At 37.1% G+C, this 27,661-nt stretch overlaps 1 protein-coding gene across 3 annotated transcripts in view; it reads right to left on the bottom strand.

The window, feature by feature from the left end:
* TTC28 (tetratricopeptide repeat domain 28) overlaps positions 1–27,661 on the bottom strand; it is a 600,025-nt gene that overhangs the window by 272,816 nt on the left and 299,548 nt on the right. For all 3 annotated transcript variants that reach the window (XM_058531684.1, XM_058531683.1, XM_058531685.1), the window contains 2 exons: positions 20,461–20,733; positions 19,324–19,454 (listed from right to left, as the gene is read on the bottom strand). In XM_058531684.1, the coding sequence (XP_058387667.1) occupies positions 19,324–19,454; positions 20,461–20,733 (404 nt within the window). The remainder of the gene's footprint in view (positions 1–19,323; positions 19,455–20,460; positions 20,734–27,661) is intronic.

A 27,661-nucleotide genomic window follows, 5' to 3' on the forward strand; every position in this document is an offset into this window, starting at 1 on the left:
CTTCCAGCTATGACAAACTAGTTTTAGGCAGCAGAACTCATCCGCCAAGAGCAACTTGAAAAAAACTGGACTCAAAAAAAATCCCCTTAAAGGCACTGGAGTGGTATTAAGGCATTCAAGACTTAAGGGACCAAGATCCTGGACAAAGAGAAATTCATTGAGGTGAGCCTGACATCCGCTGGAGAAATTTTCCAATTGAAAAGAGTCATGGGAAAAAGGTTGAGAGGTCAAGCATAAAGTGGCTACTATGAAGCACAGAAACTTAGCAGAGCTTCCAGCAATTACATGAGACTAGGGAGATAAAACCTGAAGTTAAAGACTACCAAAGAACTTGGAATTTGACCACTATTACAGAGAAGCGAGCTCAAGAGCCTGAGCCATCTTTACCATCAAGATAGTCACTATTTTATAACTAGCACACACCTAGAAGAGGAGAAGAGTAGTGGAAAGTAATTACAATAAATCATGTTAATGGTATTCCCACGGTACTGGTAAGATAAAAATTGAAATTCAGAGCCCACCATGGTGGTGGGGCCTGATAAGTACCTCAGGCTTAAAGTGGGGACTACTGAAGTACTCAAGCCTAGAAGTAAAGTTGAACCAGAAACTGATTGGACTGAAACCCAGCTCTGAAATACCTCATTCGTGACTGGATTAAGATGATCTACTCCTGCTCTAAATGCCTACCACATATTAAAGAAAACTCTATCTGGAGGAAGATAATATCACTGAAATCTCTTACTATTTTCATAAACAATGGCGAGCATTCAATAAAAAATTGAACCAAGAACAACAAAAATAGGACCAAGAGAAAAAATAGAAACAAACTCATGAATTATTAGACATGGAATTTAAAATAATTGTGATTAATACGTTAAAGAAAAGATGATAAGATGGAGAATTTCAACAGAGAACTAGAATCTGTAAAAAACCAAATTGATATTCTGGAAAAATAAAATGACAAATTAAGAACGTGATATATAGGCTTAATAGAAAGTTAGACATAGATAAAGAGAGAATATTTGTGATCTAGAAAACAGGATAGTTAAAAAATATCTAGGCTGACACACTAAGAGATAAAAAGAATGGAAAATACAGTGTAAAGCATTAAGACACAAATAGAACATGGTGAAAAGGTATAACTTACATTCACTTGGAGTCCTAGAATAGCAGGACAGAAAAAATGGGGTAGAAGCAATATTTGAAGAGATGATAGCTAAGAATGCTTCAATATTGATGAAAGCATCAAGCTGCAAGTTTAAGAAGCTCAGTGAAACTCAGAATAAATTCAAAGCAAACCACATGTAGGCAATTTCATAGTAAAAGTGCTAAAAACCAAAGACAAAAAGAAAAAGCAAGAAGAGAAGGAAAAAAGACATTTTTAAAGGATCAACAATAACACTGAGACAGAGTTTTCAACAGAAAAAATGGAAACCAAAATGAATAAATAGTGTATATTTTCATATAATAGAATACTATATAGAAATGAGAATACAGGGACTACTGCTACAGGCATCAACAATAATGAATCTAACAAACATAATGTTGAGCAAAAGAAGCCAAGCACAAACGAGGATATACCATATAAATCCATTTGTATAAAGTTCAAAAATAGGAAAAACTAACCTACACTATTACCCTTTGGGAGTGGTTAATACTGGAAGGAGACAAGAACCAGACTCCTGGGTTGCTGGTAACATTCTAATTCCTGATCTGAGTAGAGGTTAGACAAGTATGTTCACTTTGTGAAAATTCATTTTTAAAAATGATTTGTGCACTTTTCTGTGTATGTTATACTTCAATAAAAGTTTATTTAAACATATACACACATTAATGTATAACAGCAGTCCTTAAATCACAAATTCATTTCACAAATGATTCATACACAACTTCTCTCCTCCTTTCGACTCACTGCTCAATATATCTTCCAGCTACCCCTTCTTTGGGTTCAAAAGACTCTCAGGAATGAGACAGTCTCAGAAATAGGAGCTTAAACTTATAGTTCATCTAGAGATTATGAAATGACTAAGGCATGGAGGGCCAGGATGGGAACTTGATCACATAAGACATTTGTTTCTATGAGGAACAAATTTTAAAGACAAGCAAAACAAAAAGAATCTAGCGGCCAGCCCGGTAGTGTAGTGGTTGGGTTCCTGTGCTCCGCTTCGGCAGCCCAAGGTTCGTGGGTTTGGATCCCGGGCGCTGACCCACACACTGCTTACAGAGCCATGCTGTGGCAGGCGTCCCACATGTAAACTGGAGGAAGATGGGCATGGATGTTAGCCCAGGGCCAGTCTTCCTCGGCAAGAAGAGGAGGATTGGCAACAGATGTTAGCTCAGGGCTAATCTTCCTCACAAAAACAAACAAACAAAAAAGAATCTAAGACAAGAGGGAAAGAATTGTTTATTAAGAGTAACAACAACAACAACAAAAGAATATGGATTGCAGGAAAGATGCTGGTAAGGATGCATTAGGAAATGAGTACTCTGATAGGATGGATCAAGAAAATAAATACAGTATCTTGAACCTCACAGTAAGGGTCCCTTTGTGATAGAGTGAACATTTAGCAATCACTAGAAAAATGAGAACTTTAAAATAGGATGGACTATTCAGGCTGCATTACATATGTGTTATAAGAAATTCTACATTTCTAAAGCAACTTTCAGAAAATCCATCAGTCTTGTGTAAAAGCTTTAGCAAAGCCCTTTCCTACCTCATGTATATTTCGCTTGGAACAAAAATAGGGCGCTTAAAGTAAATTCCCACCATCACCATGAGTTTGCCTAAAACAATAAAATCAGCACACAGTTTGTGATACAGACTGTTAACAAAGCAATCTTATTGATTTGGCAGTTGTTTTTTTCCTAATCATTTTCTTACAGGATCGCATATGCAGTGAAGGTGGCTTTAAAACTGAACGATGTTAGGAACCAGAAACCAAGTCCAAGCTTTATAGGTATTGGATATTCTTCCATTCCAGTAATTTAGTAAAGGAAACTCCTATCAGACTCTGCTGAGCCTTGGAAAAGACAGTCACTGGTAGAAATAATATATGAAAATGCCTTTTTTGTCCTCTCTTTTATGAAAGAAGGCATTCCAGCTGCTTTTTGGAGACACTAAAGCTATTCTGCAGTAGAGGAAAGTAATGGGTATTTACCCTGTTGTGAGAAAAGAGGAAGTTAAAAAAAATATTTTTTTTCAAACTATCCACTCCATTATAATATCGAGATGGTGAGGACACTGAATCAGTAGATAGGGTATAAGGTGGGAGCTGGTAGGTTTGGTTTAGAAAGGCTGGCCAAGCAATTCTGATCCCCTAGTTGAAGTAGCATTGGACTATAACAAGTAAAGTAATTGGTATACAGAAAGTGACAGGCTTTAGAGGATGGTTTTATAGATAGCTAAGAGATCAACAAAATAGGGACTGTCATCACTATTTTTATTATACGGATACTTCAAATGTATCAACACTCAAATTTGGCTAGCCTAAGCCACTGGGATCAAGTAATAGAGTAAAATTATATAGCAAAGGAAAAATAAGTACCTCACTGATTTGGATTCATGAGAGAGGGGGATCTGAATTAGTAATAAGTTTTGACTAGATAAACAGGTAGAGTTACGATACTGTCAAGTATACATGGTAACTAGCTGCTCTAATAGCTTTCATGGCTAGAGGAGGATGACGAAAATGACAAGGATGGTGGCAGCAACTCTTGTGGCAGCTAACATCTACCAACCAACCACATGCTCTATGCTAAACACTGTGCTAAATACTTTATTGCATATTACCCCTATTTTATGGATTATGAGACTGAGGTTTAAAGAAGTTGAAGTAACTTACTCAAGGTCATACAACTAGATAAGTGTCAGAGTGAGGACTCTACCAGAGTCTATTTGATCTTAACCACATTCTGCTTATAAATTCTGATCAGCATAGTTAATTCTTTATATGCCTAATATTTCTGGAGAATTGGGAATGCTTATTGTCTTGAGGATTTTTATTCATTCTGTAATCATTTTAGCTTCTTAGTTTGCCTAGTAAAACCTCTTAAAAGATAGTTAAAAGGTAAAAATTTAGGCTTAACCAATTATAACAAATTCTAAATAGAATCAGTTTAATTAACTGATTAATAACTAAAGTGTTAACAGTGACTGAAATGGTAAAAAAACATTTTGAAGATTCTTGGCACTCTCAACCTCTATCTTCCAGGAAAAGCTCAAAGACATGCTTTAACATACCCCCAGAAACCAATGGACACCTGGTCAGTGAGTCTGCAGAAGAATGTGAATTAAGGAATAAGAGCAATAAGCAATTCAATGGTGATTTCTTTGGGATGTGATTTCTCTGTAGAAAAGGAGAACTTTTGAGATTCATACGTGTTTTATGGTAATTAGAGGAAAGTGCTTTTATTCAGGGAGAATAAAAGATTCTGATTACTGCTTTGAAAACAGACTTTTTTCCCGATAGTGAACTAAAATTGAAAATAAGAAAGGATTCCTAATTTGGATCATCTGTAGCACTGGATGGGAAGGGTATTGTTCTTACAATCTATTCTCATCAGATTTTAATTGTTCTAACCCACAATGACATAAAATTAAACCAATCTCAGTGATGTTCTTACAAAATTAGAATGGACTGTACGAAATTATGGTTTTTGTTTTGGAAATTATCTTTTTAAAAACTGGACACACAGGATAAATTTAATTTCAGCAAGGATTAATGATTTATACCAAAAATTCTGTTCCAAGTAGCTAGCAGAACATATTTTATACTGTTTTCCAAAATCATGATTCTAACACTTACTAGCTGTGTGGCCTAAAGAAAAATCACCCATCCTCCTTAAGCCTTAATTTTCTCATCTACAAAACAGAAATAATACCACTAATTGGCTTCAGTTTCTCCAAGTTTCCATGGTCCCCAGAATAGATAAATCCAAAGTTAAAATCAAGGAAGTGCAAGTTAATCCAGCAGCTGTTCTATCAGGGCAGCCTGCCACCCATCATACTGGAATGACAGCGTCTCAGCATTACAGATCGTCATCAGTATCCTTAGGAACAACAGCACTCAAACTCCTCTCCATCCCTGGATAATGCTGCAGTCTCCAATATGTCAAGATTCTGTTTCTGAGTCCTTTAATTTGGACTCTTTATGCTCACATCTCTTACCTCTGGGTTCAGTTCACAGTCCCTAAAAAGGGCAGCACATGCGAAACCAAGCAAAAGGCTTCTGGTATAGCCCAGGGAGCCTGTCTCTCTGGGAAATCACCACACAAAAATCCATTCCTGAAAGCCAAATACATGCTCTAGGTTTTTGTGAGAATAACATGAAATAATGTATAAGAAAATAAGAAATTTATTTGTAAATGGTAAACATTAATCACATACATGTAATAATTCATTATCACTGATAATCACTATTTTAAATGACTAGGACTTCATTAACATTCTACAAATTGTATCATTACAGAGAAAATATGACTAATTTAGAATCTTTAGAAGTAAAGTGCCACATTAATGACATAAGAAAATTATTCTCAAATATAACAAATTGAAGCAATTCACTGTCGATCTTGGGCAAGTCACTTCATTTCTACAAGCTTCCTATTTCTCAGGATAAAATGGGAGGGTTGGCTCTAGTGATTTCTATTAACTTGCATAAAGTACTTTTTCCATGGGACCTATATCTTACTCTCTGCCCCATTCTACCACCATTTTTGCAAGGAAGAGGTGGCTCGCCACAGCCAATGCTATAAGAAAAGGCCACTGGCCATGCAATTAAGGCGAGAACTCTCACCTTCACTAAAGCAGAGAAGATGAGACTGCCACTCCCTCCTTCCACTCATACCATCCAAACTGCCCTATGAGGCTCATGTGCAATTCACCAATTTCTGACATTTAGTTGAACCTAGTTTCACCTGTATATGAATATTTTGCTGGATGTCGTTCCAGGATATGCTGTGTATGTACAGCCAGGAAGGAAAACGGGAGTCGTGGTATGGTTTTGTTTTCTCAGCATGGAGGGGGCAGAGACAGGGGCATCCAGTGAAATTTATTCCACATGTGTCAGCTCTCACCAAGAGGTCTGATCACTAGGATTACTGCTCATCCCTCTTTCACCAACAAATCCTCTATTTTTTTTTCTAACATTTTATGGTGAAAATTACAAAGATACAGAAAACCTTAAAGAATTATACAGCGAATATCTATATATTCATATTAAGATTCTGCAATTACCAATATTTTATTAACTGTGCTTTTGCTAAATGTGCTTTATTACACATCTATACATTTTTTCATCAATCCATCTGTTTTTTGATATAATTGAAGTAAGTTTCAGACATTAGTATACTTTCCCCCTAAATACTACAACATGTGTATCACTAACTAGAGTTCAATATTTACATTTTTATAAAAACTTTACATATAGTGAAATACATAAGTTTTAAATGTTACCATCTGATAAGTTTTGACAAATGCATACACCCAGGGAAACCAAATGTACATTAAGAGATAAAACGTTCCCATCACCCTAGAAAGTCCATTCATATCCCTTCCCGGCCACTCTCTGCCCCTACTTCTGCTCCCAAAGGCATCCAGCGATCTCACTGTTTTCACCACAGATTAGTTTTGCTTGTTCTAGAACTTGTTGGTAATGGAATCATAAAGTACGTTTTCTTTTGCGTTTGACATCTCTAACACAATCTTATGTTTTTGAGATTTATTCATGTTGCCGCATGTATTTTACAACTATAAAGCAGTTTATATATCCATGCTTCCATTGAGGAACACTTGGGCTATTCTCATATTTTGCTATCATGAATAAAACTGCTACAAACATTCTTGTACAAGTCATTTCGCGGACTCATGTTTTCAATTCTCTGGGGTAAATATCTAGGAGTGCACTTGCTGGACCAACAGGGTCAGTGACCTTTTTCTAAAGTGATTGTACCATTTCACATTTTCAACAACAATCTATGAGAATCAAATATATTACATCCATGTATGCTATATATCCTATAACTTAATGTTCTATTTTTTGCTTTAAGCAGTCATAATGCAGATTAAAGAAATATGAGGAAAAAAAGTAAAAGTAGTCAGGGGGCTGGCACGGTGGCGTAGCAGTTAAGTGCGTGCACTCCGCTTCAGTGGCCCAGGGTTTGCAGGTTTGGATCCCAGGCGCTCACTGACCCACCGCTTGTCAAGCCATGCTGTGGTGGCATCCCACATAAAGTAGAGGAAGATCAGCACAGATGTTAGCCCAGAGCCAATGTTCCTCAGCAAAAAAGCGGAGGATTGGCATCGGATGTTAGCTCAGGGCTAATCTTCCTCACAAATAAATAAATAAATAAAAGTAGTCTTTTATATGTACCAACATATTTATTATTTCTGGTGCTATTCCTCTTTCCCTGAAGATCTGAGTTTCCATTTGATATCATTTTCTATGAGCCTGAAATTTTTCCCTTAGCATTCAGTGCAGGTCTGTTGATAATTTTCTCGGTTTTCATTTATCTGAAAGTGTCTTTAGTTTGCTTTCATTCTTAAAAATTATTTTTGCTGGTTACTAAATTCTGGGTTGGCAGCATTATTTTTTCTTTCAGCACTTTTGAAAACTTTGTTTCACTGTCTTCTGGATTCCATTATTTCTCATAAGAAATCAACCATAATTTGTATTGTTGCTCCTTCTCTTTGTAATGTGTCATTTTTCCCTTGTTACTTGCAAGATTTTCTCTTTATAATTGGTTTACAGCAGTTTGAATACAAAGTGCATAGGTGTGGTTTCCTTTGTATTTATTCTACTTGAGGTTAGCTGGATTTTCAGAATCTGTAAATTTATATATTTATTTTTACTAAATTTAGGGAAATTTTAGCTCCTTTCTACAAATATTCTTTTTTCCGTTATTTTATCTTGCCTTTCTGCAACACATATATAATTATACATATGTAAGACTCTTGGATATTGTCTCACAAGACACTGAGGCTCTGTTAATTCTTTTCAATCTATTTTCTCTCTGATTTTCAGATTAGATCATTTCCATTGACCTATCTTCAAGTTCATGTCTCTTTCTCTGGCATCTCCACTACTCTGTTAAAACCATCCTGTGAACATTTTTATTTCAGATATATTTTTAGTGCTAAAATTTCCATTTTACTTTCTGATAGTTTCTATTTCTCTATTGAGATTTTCTATCTATTCATTCATTATGAGCATATTTTACTTTCCATATTTGAACATAGTTATAACAACTATTTAAAAACCTCTATCTATTAATTCCAACCTCTGGGTCATCTTGGGTTTGGTCTCATCAAATGCCTTTCTCTTCAGGAATCATATTTTCCTGTTTCTTTATGTGTCTAATAATTTTGTAATATATCCTGGACATTGTGAATGATACATTGTAGACACTTGAGACTTTGTTATATTATTCTATAGAGTATAAATTTTTTTGTTTTTGCAGGCAGTTAACCCTGATGAACTCAAACACCAAACTATTACCCCTGAAGTGAACAGCAGCTGAAATTCTATTCAGTTCTTTCAGCCTTAGCCGAGTTGCTTGGAATCTGCCCTCCCATGCTTATGTCAGGGGTTACCCAGAGATATGGTCAGAATTTATATATAGATTTTGGGGTTCTTCTAGGTAACTCTCTCCTTTCCAAGATTTCCTCCTCACTTTCTGGTTGCTGTTGTGAGCCCAAACTCTGTTTTTTGACTGCACAACCAATAAGACTACAGGTTTCTAAATAAGTTTTAGTAGCTCTATGAGGCTGGTGCTGGCCCTCTGGCAAAAAAAAAAGATATTAAAAACAGCAAATTCATCTAGTGTTATTCCTTTCTTCCAAATGTTAATTCTCCTCTAATTTATGCCTGCTTTTGGTCATTCTCCAGCACATTCACATAGTTGTTTATTTTATATTTTGCCCAGAGTTTATAATTGTTATATGTGGCTGGACTGATGTAAGCTACTTTGCCATTATTAGAAGCAGAAGTTTCCCTCTTTCCCTGTGTATCTACAGAGAATACAGATGATTCTACTATAAACAGCAGGTACTATGGAAAAATGAAGGTGTTCTATGATTCACACTGATGTACTTTTTGTCTTCTGATTAATTTAAAGATTGGAGCTATAAGAGACTCTAGTAGCACTATTCAACAGAACTTTCTGAGATACTAGAAATTTTTTTCTGTGCTGTCCAATATGGTAGCCACTAGGCACACAGGCTATTGAGTACTTAAAATGTGGTTATCGTGACTGGGGAACTGAATTTTTTACTTTAATTCTAATTAATTTAATTTAAAACAACTACATGCAGCTAAGGGCTACTGTGTTGGGCAGTATGGCTCTAAAGATCATCTGATCCGGTCTTTCTATTTACAGATGGTGAACCAGCAACCAAGAGAGCTTCCAGAAGAGATCTGCCCATGATATATGGCCACTGGTGGTAAAACCAGGATTCAAACTTAGATCTTCCAATTCTTAGTCTGAAGTTTTTTTTACTCTGCAGAGGAAGAGACTATAAAATGCTACGGCTGGAAGAGGACAAACAAAAATATAATAGGTGGAGTGATGATAAATTAGAACTTGAAAAAATACAGTTGGAAAAAATGGAATAGCTGAGAGCAGAATGATTTGCAAAGATATACATTACACACACATACACACATATTCACTGGGTGTGCAATTTCTTTAGAGGTAATAACTATTTTACCAGTAGGAGAAAAAGAGCTTTGCATAACTCATGACAGGCCCAAAAGGTCTGGCTCAGCTGATTTATAAGGCAACGTACAAAGAGCACAATCAAGAAATTGATGTCCTTTCACCATTCTTTGCAAGTGTCTACTTTCCAAGTTCTACAATCTTCAGTGATTTGAAGAGTTACAGCTTAACAATCTTATTTGTTTCTCAAAAGCCTATAGGATACACACCACTGAAAAGGTTGCCAAGCATTCCCCTCCCGAACTTAACACTCCCACTGAGGATATAGTTCTCTGCTAAAATGGAATGTTTTTTACCTTTTAACCCACTCTCCTGTACTACTGGAAGTAAAATAATTACCTCACTACATTCTTTCTCTCGGTCTCGGTCTCTGTCTCGCTCTCTCACACACCGCCCCCCCACAAACTTTTGTGTGGATTTCATATTAGCACTACTAATATACTAATATACATGGTGTAGAAAATGTCTGCAAAAAGGTCCAAGAAAAATAGCATTGTTTTCAGAGAAAGTACTGTGGTCAGGATGATGTCATCAAAAATCATCTAATTAATTTCCTGTAGCTACATCCTAAAGGAAATCCAGAAGGCTCAATCTTCTCACAAAATCAAGCAGCCTTTTTTGGGGGTCAGTAACTGTTCCTGTGAACCCACAGGTGTCATAAATTGATAACGATTATGATATACTTTTAATCTTCAAAATCACAAGGAATAAAATTTCATTTTAAAAGATCTTTTATGTGGGAGGCATTATCAGAACATAAAAAATATCCCTACTGAATGTGAATTTTAGAGTTTAGTTACTGACAGCAAAGTAATTGCAGAAAAGAAAAGATGAGTAAACTTAGTTGGCATTTGTTACTGGGTTTCATAAGGCTTCTTCTCCAGCTCTAAGTAAAACCAAGACCACCATTCAAAAGAACCAAGGAGAGGAGAGTACTCTTGACCTACCGTAACCCTCAATGTTTTTCCTCCAAGCGATAAGCTTTTACCAACACTGGACTAGAACACTACGGGAGGTTTGCCAGAAAATTTGAGCTCCTTGAGGGCAAGAACAATGGCATGTTTATCTTTATACCCAAAGGCCTCATAGCACCTGGCACACAGTAAGCACCCAAGTAACATGTGTTGAATGAATGAATGAGATTATCAATATAAATAAGCTATTCTTCTTTCCCTCCAGAAAGTGCCAGTTATATAGTGGGGAGAAGACCACCATTAGAAATAAATAAATGATAAGTGCTATAACTGAGGTATCACCAAGGTCTATGGTTTGCCAATCAATTTGAAAAAAAATCTAAAAGATTGATATCAAGTGCTTATGGTGAGCAATTTGGGCAAATCTTTTAATTTGAAAGGTGTATAATAGCTGCTGACCCAGCGAGTCCACTTGTCAGACATTACTCTAGTCCTAAATGTATATAAAGAGACTTATACAAGGTCTTTTTTACTGCAACCATGTTTGTAAAAGGAAAAAAAAAAACTTCCCTGAACACTCCATCAGCAGATGAATGGTACATCCATAATACATATCACTACACAGAAGTTCAAAAGAATGTGGTTGATCTGTATATGCTGACATAAAAAGAGGTTCAAAACTAATAAGTGAAAAAAACATTTGGAAAACAGTATAGTATTTCCACTTATGAAAAATAAAACCATAATAGAAAATGGGCTAGAGCCATGCTAACACAAATATAACAATTTAAACTTTCTAGTAACCACATAAAAATGAAAAACAAGAAAAGTGAAATTAGTTTTAATAACATATTCATTTAATCCAATGTATCCAAAATAATGTCATCATAATGTAATCAATATACAAACTTAGTAATGAGATACTTTACATTCTTTCTTTCATTCTAAGTCCTCAAAGTCCAGTGTGTATTTTACATTTCAAACTACTCCTATTTTAAATGATCAACAGCCACATGTGGTAGTGGCTACCATAGTGGACAATGTAGGTTTAGGAGGATACACTTCAAATTGGTAACAGTGGTTACTTCTGGAAAGGATAGTGTTTTAATCCTTTACATCAATAACTAACTCATATTACTTATGTAATAGTAAAAATACAACAATAAAAAAAAAGTATTACGGGAATACAGATGGCTGAGCAAGTAAACCTATTCCAATGGTTGTTGAGTATCTGGGTAGAGGAGGAGAACTAGGAAAACAGAAAATTTAAAAATACCATTTACAATAGTACATGCATGTGTGCATGCACACACACACACACACACACACAAAAACCTAAGCATAAAATTAAAGAAAGATACGCAATAGTTCTACATTAAAAACTATAAAACGTTGCTAGAAGAGATTTTACGAGGTCTAAACAAATGGAGAACTATACTATGCTCTTGAATTATAAGATTCAAATATATTTATAGATTCAACACTATCCCAATCAAAACTCCCAGAAGATGTTTGAGTGAAGGAAGAGGAAATTATAAGCTAAGTCTAAAATATATATGTTTTTATATATATTTACATATAAATGAATATAAAGAATCTGGAACAGCCAAAGCAATCTTGAAGAAAAACAAAGCTACAAGAATTACATGATCAGAGTTTTAGACTCATTAAAAAGCTACAGTAATTAGGCAATATGCTACTGGCATAAAAATAGACAAACAGATCAATAGCACAGAATAGAGAGTCCTTACATACCTTATACCCGACTTACAACAAAAAAAGCACACTGTGCAGTCTTGTGAATATATGGTGCTGGGTCAACTGGGTATCCACACAGAGAAAAGAACTGAACTTTGATCCCCAGCCCAAACCAAACACAAAAGTAAATTTTACGTGGCAGTAGACCTAAACGCAAAAGGTAAAACAATAAAGCTTCTGGGCCGGCCCCGTGGCTTAGCGGTTAAGTGCACACGCTCCGCTGCTGGCGCCCCGGGTTCGGATCCCGGGCGTGCACCGACGCACTGCTTCTCCGGCCATGCTGAGGCCGCGTCCCACATACAGCAACTAGAGGGATGTGCAGCTATGACATACAACTATCTGCTGGGGCTTTGGGGGAAAAAAATAAATAAATAAAATCTTTAAAAAAAAAAAAAACAATAAAGCCTCGTGGGAGAATATCTTCATGACCTTGGCATACACAAATGTTTTCTCAAATAGGACTCAAAAGGCACTAACTATTAAAAAATAAAAAGCACTGGTAAATTAGGCTTCACCAACATTTATATGATATTGAGCAGAAAGGATAGAAATTGAGAAAGAGAGCTTTAGTGAGGCAGAGACAATTCAACTAAACCTGAATAAGGAAAACATTGCTGAGGGATCAAAGATTGGGCCTTCTACGCAGAGGAACCAGAATAAGTAAAGATACAGAGGGTAAAGTATAAAGCATGTTTAACAAAGTACAGCAAGTAGACTTGTATGAACAGATTATAAGGTGTATGACATACAGAGTAATTGAAGACAAGTAATGGGAAAAGGTTATGAAGGGGTTTGGACTTAATCCTGGAGGCAAGAGAAATCTGCCAAAGGCTTTTAAGCAGGAAGGTATAAGATTAGAACTAAATTTTAGAAGGTAACTCAAAGAGCTCTGCAGGCCACGGATTGAATAGAGAATAAACTAGAATCAGGGCAGAGTTAAAACAGATTTCACAAATTAGAATATTTACATACTCCAATGTGACAAGAGGTATGCAAAGCTACCTAACAAAATGAATAGCACTTTTTCCAGGAGTGTCCAGTTTACTTGAATATCTGGGGGAAAACAGTTTTACACTAAAATAAACACTGATATTACATAAGCACATGCAACATTCATGTGAATTATGTAAATGACGATGACCATGATAATGCCAATAATAATAGTGGCACCTTTTTGAGTCCTTTTGATGTCTCAGGCACTGTGCTAATCAAGTATTTTATATGAACTAACTCATTTAATTCTCACAACAATAAACAAAGTAGTTACTACTAGAATCGCTTCCTCCATGTAACTATATATACAGAGTTATTTACTCAAACATTTGTGTTTTCATATACCTTTCCTTCAACTTTTAATTTATTTTTTACTAAAGTTTAACAATCCCTTACATTGCTGGTGATATAACCTGATATAATTACTTTGGAAAGCTGATAAAAATCTAATAATCTAAACATATGTATGACCAAACACTTAACAGATATAAGTGTTGATGTTTATCAAACGATATACATACAATAATGTTTATAGCAGCTTTTTCATAACAGCCAAAAGTTGGAAACAACTCACATGTCCATCACACTTAGAAGAGTTATATAATTTTCAGCGTCACACGGTAATAAGTGGCAAAGCCAAAGTTCAAGCCCAAGTTTGTCTAACATCTAAATTCACACTCTCAACCACTATACTGTACTTGAAAGAAATTATCTACTTATGGCAGCAACTTCAGGTTATGCTCATAGATCCAAGAAGTAGACATCCTCTCTCCTTTGCTTGTAGGAGACTGTCTGTTAAAAAGCGTGGAAAGTTGTGAGAGGAGGCTACAGCAACAGTCCAGGCAAAAGACGGTGCAGCAGAAGGGAGAAGCCAGAAATGTAATTTCTACTATAGAAAGAAGAGAACCCAGTAACAAACCAAACATGACAGTGAGGTGGCTTGGGCAATAGGACAAATGGTGAATGCAGAAGTAGGCATAGATTGAGGGCTAAGTCAGGCACACTGGGTGTCCAGGAGGCAGTTGGATAAAGAAATATGAAATTCAAGAGAGAAATCAGACTGATAAAAAAACTTCAGAGTCATTAGCATATTTGCATATCAGATTCCCTGAATAGAGAACAACAGCTCTAATACAATATAATTTACGTACTCTTCTGACAATTAATATTAGCTCACAGGAAGGGCTCTGTGGGCACCTGAAGTTAATTTTGAAACCATTAAAGCAGATAGAAGTTTAGTTAGAACGAAAAATCCTGTGGAGAAGCTATCACCTTCCCTAGTATCTGAAAGTAATTGTATAAAAGAAAAACTTATTGCTTTTTAAGGTAAGTGGACAAAGAGGTTTCAGGCTGCTATTTTGCTAGTTGGGAAAATCTTAAAATGTATATATAGCCAAAGTTGTAAGAGGCAGAAAGATGCAGCTTAATATCCTCACCAGTCATAGCATTCACAGTAGTTAATTTTTGCTTCAAAAGGCAGTTTCCTGTATTTTATTTCAACATCAAAATAATGCAAAAGGGAAACCAAGTACAATTTGATGTCACAGATAACAATGTAAGAGTAGGATAATCATAAAAAAGTACATTCTCTGAACTTTTTATACTTAAGAGTATATGAGTGCTTTTTGAGAGAGTTCTCAAAGTTCTAACCAGCACAACAATTAAGAGATAAAAAAACAAAAACGTAGGGGTATAAGGAAAGAAATGCACAAAATTATCGTTATTTGCATTACAAGAAAATACAAAGGAATCAACAAAAAATTATGAGCTATAATGGGAGAAGTTTCACATGGCCAATTACAAAACATGCAAAATAAATACCTTTCCTGTATGCCAGCCATAACTAGTTTAAAAAAAAAACACACACATTGGAAAAAATAACCCATTTCCAAGGAGAAACATTAAATATCTAGGAAAAAATCTCCCCAAAAGTGTAGATCAGCAAGGGGCATAAAAGACTAAATGGAGGAACAGACCAGGCTCCTGAATAGAAGATCAACTATTGAAAAGACATAAATTTATCCATAATTGACATGTAAATTTAATACACTTCCAATAAAAACCCCAATGGAAGAATCTTCAAAATTTGGCAAAATGATTTTAAAGTTCATTTTCAGGGGGAAGGGGAAACAAGAATATCCTACATTTTTTAAAAGAATAATGATATGGGACTTGTAGCAGATATTTATACGAAAAAACAAGTTATAAAACAGTACTACAAAAGGATTTCAATTTTTGTTTGACTAGATATAAACAATTATAATTGCATATATGGCCAAAAGATTATACTCAGAAAATATTAATAGGATGGTAGGCTTAACGGTTGGTTATTTTCATGTATTTCTTATGTAACTGGATAAAACTAATAAATATTACCTTTTAAATAAACCAAGAGTCTGTGAGTATACTGAATAGGATAGTAGAAAATATCTAATCTTCGCTAACGGTATGAACTATCTCATCACTCAGCAAAACATGACTGAAATGCCGGCCCGGTTTTAGTACTCCATACACCAATTTCTACATCTCACTCAGGGGCCAGCTTGAGTTCCACCTGTTTCATGAAGCTTCCTCAAGTCTATACCAGTCTTTGTCTCCTCTGGAATTTCAGAATCTTGGAAGCGATTAAGAGAACATTCATCATGTATTGCTCAGTGTTTTAATATTTTTGTTGTGTTAAAACTCTGTCTCAAAGAGACCATAAGTCCCTCAAGGAGAGTGAAGCCACATCCACTGCCTACACCCTGAACCCTCAGCCAGTGCTCCACACGTTAGGTGCTTCGTGAGCAGACGTCACACTGCACTGAACTAAATCCCAGAAGACTGGCCAGCTAAAACTCTGAACCTAAATGAAATACATATCATTGCAATAGTTCCCTTTAGACATTTTGTATACAGTCATGCACCACATAACGATGTTTCAGTGAAGACAAACCACATAGACGACAGTGGTCCCTGAAGATTAGTACTATATAGCCTAGGTATGTAGTAGGCTGTACCATTTAGGTTTGTGAAAATACACTCCATGATGTTCACCCAACAATGAAATCACCTAATGATGCATTTCTAGAACGTATTCCCATCGTTAAATGACTCACGACTGTATTCCTTTAAGTTCTAAATCAGTATTAACTCCAGTCTTAACAATTGGTGGCTGCTTTCAGGGATATGGGAATAAAGATTTCCAGTTAATTGCAGACAGGCAAGAAGCAGCACTCAAATACAACCTTAAAAATTAAGAGAAATGGTAAAAAAATAAATTTCTCAAGAAAATGAATGGTACACTATAATGCCAGAGGTAAACACAACAGAAGAGACATACTGGGAGAGAAAAGAGAAATTCTATGGGTTAATCTAGAAATCAGATAAATAATATGCTTCAGCAACACAGAGCAGGAGCATGGGTTAGACAGCAGAACGCTCCAGAATGAGGCTTCTGCTGTGGTCAAGCTATGGCCAACTGGCAACCTGGGGGTCAGAGTGAAAGGGGAATAGCCGCAAGAGGGTTGTAAAAATTATTAAAGGTTTGATAGTCAGAAACTTTGAGGAGAAAATGAATGAGATTTTTCAATTTAGAAAAAGGAAGGCCACAGACCATTAATTATGGTAGCTGGACATTCTCTGTCTACCCCCAGAGTGGAAGAAGAAAATAGGTTTAAAAATCAGTCTCAGGGTCTCTCCCTTATACATAAGGAGGATTTCCCAATAGGTAGGCTTGAGAACTACTGTGGTAGTGGTTAAGCAGAGGCCAATGGAAGGGGGAGAGAGGGTGTCTGCAGTAGGGGGCAACTCTAAGATGGGAAGGTTTTGGGGAGGGAACTGGTACCAGTATTATCTCAAGGTCCCTTCTAACCTTATAATTCAATGATTTCTTAATAACTTATACAACAAAGGTTTATAAAATTCACATAACACAGGCTATAGAAAATTACACTATTGAGAAGAAGGAATGCCGAAAAATTTCACTTCTACTTTTTAATACATATGACAATCCTATACCCCTAATTAAAAGTCCTGGGGCTGGCCTGGTGGTGTAGTGGTAAAGTTCACGTGTTTCGCTTTGGCAGCCTGGGGTTCGCAGGTTCAGATCCCAGGCATGGACCTATGCACTGCTGGTCAAGCTTGCTGTGGCAGGTGTTCCACATACCAAATAGAGGGATATGGGCACAGCTGTTAGCTCTGGGACAATCTTCCTCAGCAAAAAGAGGAAGAGTGGCAACAGATGTTAGCTGAGAGGCCAATCTTCCTCACCAAAAAAAGAAAAAAAAAGTAAAAGTCCTTCTACCCTATCCACTAATTGGATAATATATACATCCCAAAGGTTAGGGAAATAGAATATAAATACAACTCTTGGCATATTTATAGCTTATCTGTCCCTTTCACTAAATGGCCCTATCTAGACAACCATGCAGTTTGAGTTCTTAAACCTGACTCTCACTTCTTAATGCCATCAGTACATCTGCCTCTAGAAGTCTGATCCCTCTTTTCACTTTCTTAACATCAAAAAGTCAGATCATCTGGCTTATATGAATTGTTTGTAGAGGCCAGCCTGGTGGTGTAGTGGTTGGGTTCACACACTCCACTTCAGTGGCCGGGGTTCGCAGGTTCGGATCCTGGGCGCGGACCTACACACTGCTCATCAAGCCATGCTGTGGCGGTGTCCCACATACACAATAGAAGAAGATTGGCACAGATGTTAGCTCAGGGACAATCTTCTTTACCAAAAAAAGAAGAAGAAAACAAGAATTGTTTGTAAACTAAGAGTAGGTAGGCAAAGAGAAAAGTATTTAGGCAACTCTCTTGAGAATAAAATTGCCAAAAGTCTATGACCCTTGAATGGTCTATTTTGGTAGTTTTCAAAGGCTTTTTTCTGACACCCATGGATGAAAGAGACTTTGTAGAAGTCCAGCCTTCCAAATGGGAGATTCCAGCAGGTCACTGGAGCAAAGGCTTTTTTCTTCCTCAATTCCTTCCTAGTGCCTGACCATGTTCTAGAGAATTGAAGATGCTGGATCATTTAAATAATATAATTAATCTCTATGATGTCCCATAGTGAAATTCTGAGATATAAATGTAACTAAATATATTTCCCAACACATAGACTGATTCATAAATTTATTGTTGCCTCTGCTATTAACCTTCTCTTCCTTATTAATAATACTATGTTACAAGCTACCATTTATGGAATTCCAGGTACCATGCTAGGTATTTACGTATATTATTTCTAACCTTATCACAACAGTATATGGACTAAACAGAATCATCATTTTCTGAACAAGAAAACAGAGGCAAAGAGGAGTTAAGTAATAACCTCCCCAAGATCCCAGCACTAGGAAGTACTGGAAGAGTGATTCAAACCTGGGTCTTTCTCACCCCAAATGCCACCTTCTTTCCACTCTGCAGACACTTGCTCATCATGCCACATCTCCTGGATATCAAGTCTCCGAGAATATTACATTTCATTTCTCTAATAAAGACTAGAATGATATTCCTTTATCATTACAATTCAGGTCTCTCAGTTAGACTTAATACTTCTATCATCCGAGTTAAAAATCCACCAAACAAACAATGTGAACAGTTTGCAGTAATAATATTGCATCTCAAATAAAGCATAAAGTGTGCTTATTTATTTTAATAAATATATCATGACGCTATAGCTTTTTGCTAATTTTACATATGTCGACTCTACAGCACATTTGAAGAGAATAAGAACAACATATCTGATCAAGCTGTTAGATCCTGAGGTCAGGGACCCTGTCTTATTTATCTCTAAATCCCCACAGCGTATATGTGGTAGACATCCAACACCTGATTGTTGATGAAAGATAGAAGTAATGATTATCAACTCCTGAAAGTAATATTTTAAGGTACCTAAAATATTTTGAACAACAAAAAAGACTCGATGTTTCAAAAAAAAGGTTTGGTCCACAGGTAAACTTCCTACCTCTCGATCCTTGAGTTTCATGGCGAGCACCAACTGATGCCTGTGGTTAGTGAGAGCCTCCCGGTAATTTCCTTTGGAGAAGAATGCAGAGCCCAAATTCCCATGAGCTCGGCATTCTCCTGTCTGGTCACCTGAATTGGATTTTAAAAAAAAAGAGATAAAATTTCTCTAAGTTATAGCATTATTTATAATATATAATGCCTATCTTAATCTAAGAGCCACAGATTTACTAGCTAAGATTTCACTCGCCTTCTTTTAGAAAAGTTATTTTCTTCTACAAGACTCTATGCAGGAAGTTATGGCCCAGAACTTAAATCTCTGGAGAACAACTGTTATTGTTGTTATAAAATACAACTGTAGCCAGAGACATAGGTGTCCTGGAAATGAGAGGTTAAAGACCTTGACACAAACCAGCTGCTGTTTGAGCCACCTCATTGCTCTGCTAACGACCTTTGGTTCTGAACAACCATCAGCTTGTTGGTTCAGTCATTTGACTCCAAACCTACTATACTATGTTGCTTCTTTACAAGTACGCTAATGGTAGATTAACCATATCTCTTCTATTACTGCAATCCTGCAAATCCTTGAATAATCATTGACAATCATAATATGATGACAATTATAACATAATGACACTGACAAGCATAATCATAAGTCACACTTATTCTACAAATGAGGAAATGGCAGCACAAAGAGGTTAGGTGACATGCTGAAGGTCACACAGCCAGTAAGTGGCAGAGCCTGAATTCTAAACTGAACCGTCTGGCTCCACAGTCCACGCTTTTAACCACTGCACTATACTGTCTCCTTTGACAAAATGATGAGGTATTCTAATGTAGGCAAAAATTAAAATTAAGATGAAAGATTCACCCACCAATACTATCATTTGAGATATCAAATCTGTGAGCCCAAATCTCTGAGGAGGGTAATGAATATGTTAACCCACATTGCTTGGCCTTTTGGGAGCCTTGGTATCTTGTTATATGAAAAGCCCTAAAGAACTGAATACTCCAAAACAGAGAATGTTCTAGAGACACACTCACTTTTCATTGCATATGTTATTCCCATTCAAACAGGTTAATCAGCTTTCTTTATTTCCTTTCTGTAGTGAAATAAAGGAGAAAAGCATCACTCTACCTAAGGTCTTGGCCACATCCAAGTCCTGCTGCATGTATCCAGTGCTCTTCTCTGTATTTCCAAGAGACCAGTAAGCACTGCTCAGGGCAGAGAAAACGGAACCTCTCAGTTTGAGGCTGCAGGTGCCAATCTTCAGAGCGGCTTCTAAGACAACCACAGAGGCCCCATGATGGCCAGCTGTCAGGAGTTCCTGCCCAACCACAGACACGACCACAAAGGGACTCTTGTCCAGTTTCATTTTCTGAAGCTGCTGATAAGTGGGCTCGAGGGAGTCTGAAGGAAAACAAAAGAAAACAAGAGAATGTAGGATGATACACAAAAGAATCTTTTCTAATATGCTCTAGAAACAAATGTTTATCATACCATTTTATGGCCTACTTCAAGTACTAACTCTTCAACCTTTAATCCAGCACTACCCTCACTGTCCACTTATGCATGTGACTCTGTAACACCAACCTCAGTCCAGCAATTTCCCTCTCTTCACTCTTGCATACGTATGCCTAACTCATCCTCCCTTCTGCTCTTTCTTTGATCATGACACACCACTTTGCCTGAAAGGTTCTCCCATCTCTGTCCTGTCGTCCTCTCAAAATATTACAACACATCCCTCAAGTCCCATCTCCACTGTATAGTATCCCTGGGTCCTCAAGCCCACATTAATCTTTGTATCTAAACTTCTGCTGCATTTTTATTGTTAGTATTGCACAGTTTGGACCTTAACTATTTTAAAATTGTTCCACGTGTTTTAATTTTAAAAATATTTTCCCAGCTAAATCTGAAGACTGCTGTAGGGACTGTTTAATATTTTATTATAACTCCATAGCAATTGGCACAATGTGGGCACAAAAGAAAGAACTTGCCATTGCCACCTAAGTGAAAGTCCCTAACACACCTGGCGTTCAATAAATGTTTGTTAAACATGAATCTGAATGACTGATTAATAAACTCTATCCACCTTTTTCCCTAGAAGATGCAATAAAAGAAGCTCTCCCAGCAAAATACCCGTCATCCTCACTGGCAATCCAGTGTCCATCGCTGCTTCTGAGACCAGTGTGACCAAATAAAAAATATCATCAATTTTTGTTGTGGTGACAAACAAAACCATAAAGAAATCATCTGAGTTTACTAAGGTAAGATGGAAGACAAAATTAATATTGATCTCATTTTACTTTCATACAGTGTTTAAAAAGTACATAGAGTAGGAGTCAGGAAGCCACAAGGAAGATTCTTTCCTTTTGAAGCTAAGTTTGAATGCGGGTGGCCTCTAACCCTACAATGAGGTAGCACTTACAATGCATTTGTTAGCTTTCCTGAAAAACTATTTCACGTTAGTTGTTCACTGTGCATATGTTAAAAAAAAAAAAAAAAAGGCTAGTCTCTTTAAATCTTGAATCTCTCAACAGTACTGCATTAAAATGTAATTTTTACAATTTATGACTTCAAATCTCAACTCTCCACTAAGGAGCTCTCATCTGAATCAACATTACCACGGAAAGCTCAAAACCTATTGGCGCCTAAAGCATTTTTCCCTTCAATCAGATCACAAAACAGAGAACAAAGAACATTTTTACAGCTGTCAAGATGCAAGCAGTGCATCGTGCCAGTAAACACTAGCTAACCAATAAGGTTGAATACAGGCACAAGAACCAAGGAATGGCTAGAATAGAAAAGAACAATGGCACATTGAAATAACTGTGAGCAGAATTTTTGTGGTACCCGCTGATGGGTTTGGCAGCCAATGATGATCACATTAGCATACCATCGGCCAATTAGCAGAAGCAAAAATAATAGAATTTTAGAGCTGAAAAGGCCTTGAAAATACCCTTATTTTAGAAACGAAGAATCTGAGTATTTAAGTGATTCACCCAAGGTCACACAGTTTGGGACAGAGCCAAGACAAGAACCCATTGCAGGGCTCTAAGTCCAGGCTCCATGATACCACACCAAGCAAAATTCTTAGTTTTTACAAAAGAAACGAATCTTGCCCGGTTTTAAGTAGAAAAGAAATGCGCTAAGTAGCTACTGGGAAGGGTGGAAAACCAGGCCTCCTGACTTATAGTCAAAATCATGCCATAAAAGCTTTGTGGTGAAGGCAACATAACTGCCGCGACTAAACACAGGACACCACAGCTTGCAGTGCTGCCTCCACCGCTACTGAATGCCACCTGTGGAAATGGATGTCACTGTCACCACTCACCACCACCTCAACAAATTTTGTGCTATCCTTTCTTCTTTGAACCTTTAGCTCCTGATTCAAAGGTGGGGTCCCGCCTGCAAAGGAGGACGGGAAAACTAGGATCTGATGTTTTCAGCTTTTATAGTGGAAGGCAGGAGGCAGAAGTATAAGATAGGGAATTCCCAAAACACAGGAAGAGTGTTCAGATACTAACAGACCAAAATGACTGATGGCCAGCAAAGATACTATGCTTCAGCTGGTGATTCTTTTTTTTTTTGTGTGAGGAAGATGAGCCCTAAGCGAACATCTGTTGCCAATCCTCTTCTTTTTACTGAGGAAGACTGGCCCTGGGCTAACATCCATGCCCACCTTCCTCTACTTTATATGGGATGCCGCCACAGCATGGCTTGACAAGCAGTGCATCGGTCTGCGCTCAGGATCCGAACCTGCGAACCCCGGGCCACCGAAGCAGAGCGCGCAAACTTAACTGCTATGCCACCGGGCCAGCCCCCAGCTGGTGATTTTTTTAACCATAGCAACCATAGCTAAGTTCAAAAAAAGAGCCACCTAACTGAGCCTCTACAACTACACAACAATAGAAAGAAGAAAGAACATTGTCACAGTTAGTGGACTGAGGGAAATACCTGGAAGACTCTCAAAAGAAAAAGAAATCTTCAACTGTACAAATTTTCACCAAATAAAAATGAAATTGAAGGAACAAGAGATAAAAGATCAAATTTCCATTTGTCATATACAGGAAAGAGAATATAAATAAATTAAAATATAAATTATAATGCAAGCTAATATAAGTACATATTCTAAGAGTTTGGAAAAGGGAGTGATTATCAAGGATAATCAGAAAGCTTCATGGAAGCAGAACTGGATTTCCCGAAGAAAGGGTAGGACTTAGACAAGCCTTTGCTTTATTCCTGAGCGTGGAGAGTATTTCAGGCAGAAGGTCTGTCATAGTGAAAGGCGCCAGGAGAACACAGGTACATGGAATGATAGCATATGACGAACAGGTCAGCATGAACAGACCAAAGAATATCTATAGGGAAGGAAGCTGATGTGGAATAATGAAGAGAACACTAGAGAAGGATAAAGAGACCTGGATTCCAAAGCCAAATAAGCCTTAGTCTCCTCATTTTGTCAAATGTATAGACTGTGATTGTGGTGATGGTTATATAAATCTATCTATACGTGTTATAGATACGTATATATCTCTATATATTTATGTACATATATGTATAAATATATGCATATGCACAGATACATACACACAAAAGTCCATTTCACATTATGTAATGTAAAAAATTTTACAATATCAAATTTCTCTGCTTTTGGCTGTAATTAGGTTGCATTGGTCCACGCTCACTAATCAGAAGCTCTGGTTAGTAGTTGTATACGCTTTTGATGAATAAAGTGGTAAGACAAGTTTTTTTTAATGCATAAAAAATATATAGGCTGGATTAGGTGATCTCTAAGATTGTCTCCAACTCTACTATTCTATGATTCTAATTCCTATTCTAGAGTAAACTTAGGCTGTTAGCAAAGGGTCTAATTTTGTGATTTTATCAGGCTAGGTGGAACAACATTTTGGCAGCCTGTAGATGTTAAGATGTTTTTCTTTCTAGAAACTATGCATAATACATGAAATAGCCAATGTCAAACCAACTCCATAAGAATGTAAAGGCACTTCGCAACATTCATTGAACACCAGTTATGAACGCTTTCAAAATGTAAAGACTTTAAGAATTTAAGATGAACAAAGTCAATTTCCTGACACTTGAAGAGGTTGTAGGAATGTAGTAGAGACTAATAATAAACAATCACACTCAGCTAAGAGATATACTATATTTCATCAGTTTTGAGATGCACATCTATTCACATATTAACATCTCTGAATTTGGGATTTAATATCTCTGAACTTGATGGTGCCTCACATTGGTTTGTCACTTCTATGTCTAAATGGGCCTAAGAGAGCTCTTTCAGTTTATATAAAATAAAAAGTGATAAGAAAAAATGGTCATCACTTAATCAATAGCATTTTCTTCTTTCTTAGTAATATATAAAATAATGATACAACTTTCAATCCAGAGTTCTTAGCATTGGTAGGATGTGCTATGGGACCCCAAAGGAGAAAGGTACTAACTCTACCCAGGTAGGTCTGGGAATGCTTTCCAGAGGAAGTGATATCTGAATAGAAACTGGAGATAGGAGAAACCAGTGTTTTCTGGGAACCGCAGGTAATTTTAGCTGGGAGTACCTTGGACATAAGAATAAAAGAGAGGCAAGATCTCTTATACTAGGGAGGTTGGCCTCTATCTGTAGGCAATGGGGAAAATGCAGAACTATGAATAATAGAACGACAAATCAGACTTACATTTTAGAAAGTTCATTCTGGAAGCAAACAAAGCATGGACTGAATTGGAAGAGATAAAGCCAGGAAAACCAAAGTCTTATATTTGCAATGACAAAACAGATGCAGAATGAGGGATAAATTTCAGACATATTTAGAATTTAAAAAATTACAGAGGGGCCGCCCCGGTGGCTTGGCAGTTGGGTGCACGCGCTCCGCTGCTGGTGGCCTGGGTTCGGATCCCGGGCGTGCACTGACGCACCGCTTCTCCGGCCGTGCTGAGGCCGTGTCCCACATACAGCAACTGGAAGGACGTGCAATTATGACATACAACTATCTACTGGGGCTTTGGGGAAGAAAAAAAAGGAGGAGGATTGGCAATAGATGTTAGCTCAGAGCCGGTCTTCCTCAGCAAAAAGAGGAGGAATAGCACGGATATTAGCTCAGGGCTGATCTCCCTCACTAAAAAAAAAAAAAAAAAAAAAAAAATTATAGAATGTGAGGAGGAAATGCATTTAACATGCATAATGCCTTATTCCAAAGGAATGATACCCTACTGACTGTCTCCTATGGATCACCTTCAAGGTAACTAACATCTTTACAGAGCTCAATCTGTCTAAGGCACTATGAAGACATTCTGAAGCCTTCCAAGTTATCCATATAACATTTCCCTAGCACACATGACTAAAAAGGCTTCAACTTTCCTAAAAACCAAGTGATATCACTACCAATTATTCTTGGATACATCACTAAAATATAGTACTGAATCACAAATCCAGAAGACTGGGAGAAACAATCCTGGAATGAATCTCCAACACAGGGATCCAAACAGGGGACAGCAACTACTGACAAGGTAAAAAGGTAAGCAAAGTATTATGAGGATAAAATAAATCCAATTACTCCCCAAAAAACAAATTTACAGGTAAGGTTCATAATATTTACTTAATTTCTGTTTTCACGTTTTCTTAGGCTAACTTGTTAAAGAGAAAACTAAATTAAAAATCATTGGATTTGTCACAAAAGGACAAATATTGCATAATTCCACTTATATAAGGTACGTAAAATAGTCAAATGCATAGAGACAAAAAATAGCATGATAGTTGCCAGGAGCAGAGGGGAGGGGAAATAGGGGGGTTTTGTTTAATGGGTACAGAGAGTCACTTTGGGAAGATGAAAAAGTTCTGGAGATGGATAATGATGATGGCTGCATAACATTGTAAATGTACTAATCGCCACTGAATTGTATAACTAAAAACTGGTTAGGGCCAGCCCCAGTTGCCTAGTGGTTAAGTTCAGTGCACTCTGCTTTGGCGGTCCAGGTTCGGTTCCTGGGCATGGACGTACACCACTCGTCTGTCAGTGGCCATGCTGTGGTGGTAGCTCATGTGAAAAAGAGGAAGATTGGCAGTGGATGTTAGCTCAGGGAGAACCTTCCTCAGCAAAAAAAAAAAAAGTGGTTAAAATGGTCAATTTGATGTTACATATATTTTACCACAATTAAAAAAACAACTTTTGATTTGTACTAAAAGGAAAATGTAACCCTCCTCAAGAAATGAAAATAAAAACAACTGACATGTTTAGCACTTTGTCTAAGCCACTTCACATTTTTCTGGGTTTCATTGTGTATTTATTTATATTCTACTTCATTCCTTCTAGAGAAATAAGGCCTTCTATAGAAATAAGGTGGAACACACAGAAGTCAGAGTGAGCAGAAAGTAAAGGTAAGACAATAAAACTCAACATACAGAGAGGCAGACTGTAAGCCCTGCCACACTTCCTAAAGGTGACCAGGACACTGGGCTCTACAGTTCATAGAGGACAAAGTAAAAGGATAAAGGATCACTTTAAAAATTCCCAGACCTTTTAGATAAAAACACATCAATTCTCAGGAGAAACACAGCTTTTCCTGGCACTGAAGCCTGAGAGGAAGTTCTTCAGTGATCACTCAGCAAGAGGACCACATGCACTGTGCAGTGTTCATTCCACACCCACAACACTGTGCCTGCCCTCAACACAAGAGCAGGATTAATACTGCTGCTGCTTCTACTCCTCAGTGAGAAGGGCATCACACTGCAGAGGGGAAGGCGTCCTACAAGGTGCCTGCCTTCACATTCTAGTTCTTGATTCTCAGAACAACATTAGGAGGTAGATATTATCATTTCCCTTTTACAGATAAGGACTGAGGTATAGAGAAAGGAAGCAAACTTGTTCAGTCAATAGAACAGCAAATAGCACTAGAATTACATTCCAGTCTTTTGGGGGGAAAAGTCTATTTTTTCTAACATAACATATCAGAAACAGGCCTCTTGTGAAAAGTGACTGCCACCTAAAAGAGAATCAGAGGGAAACTGTTCACTGAGGATGGACAATTAGGCAAATAAAAGGTGAGCCCCAACTTGACCCTGAGAGAAAAACTAATACTACATTCAACAGCCATTTTCCAACAGCACTTCATAAAATCAGCTTCCCTGGATCCTCTGGAGCTGGTAGAAACACCACAACAGGTGATAGCCCATAAATGTAATAGTCTTTAGATTACCAAATTAACGGAAAGAGAGAAAATATACACAAGAGAACCCTGAGCAAGAAGCAGCCTTGGCATCTTTAGAGGCACAAATAAAGGTAAACTCAATCTCACTTTGTAATTATATTATTAAATCTGTGGT

The sequence above is a fragment of the Diceros bicornis genome, chromosome 35, assembly GCF_020826845.1.
Source record: "Diceros bicornis minor isolate mBicDic1 chromosome 35, mDicBic1.mat.cur, whole genome shotgun sequence".
Taxonomy (NCBI): domain Eukaryota; kingdom Metazoa; phylum Chordata; class Mammalia; order Perissodactyla; family Rhinocerotidae; genus Diceros; species Diceros bicornis.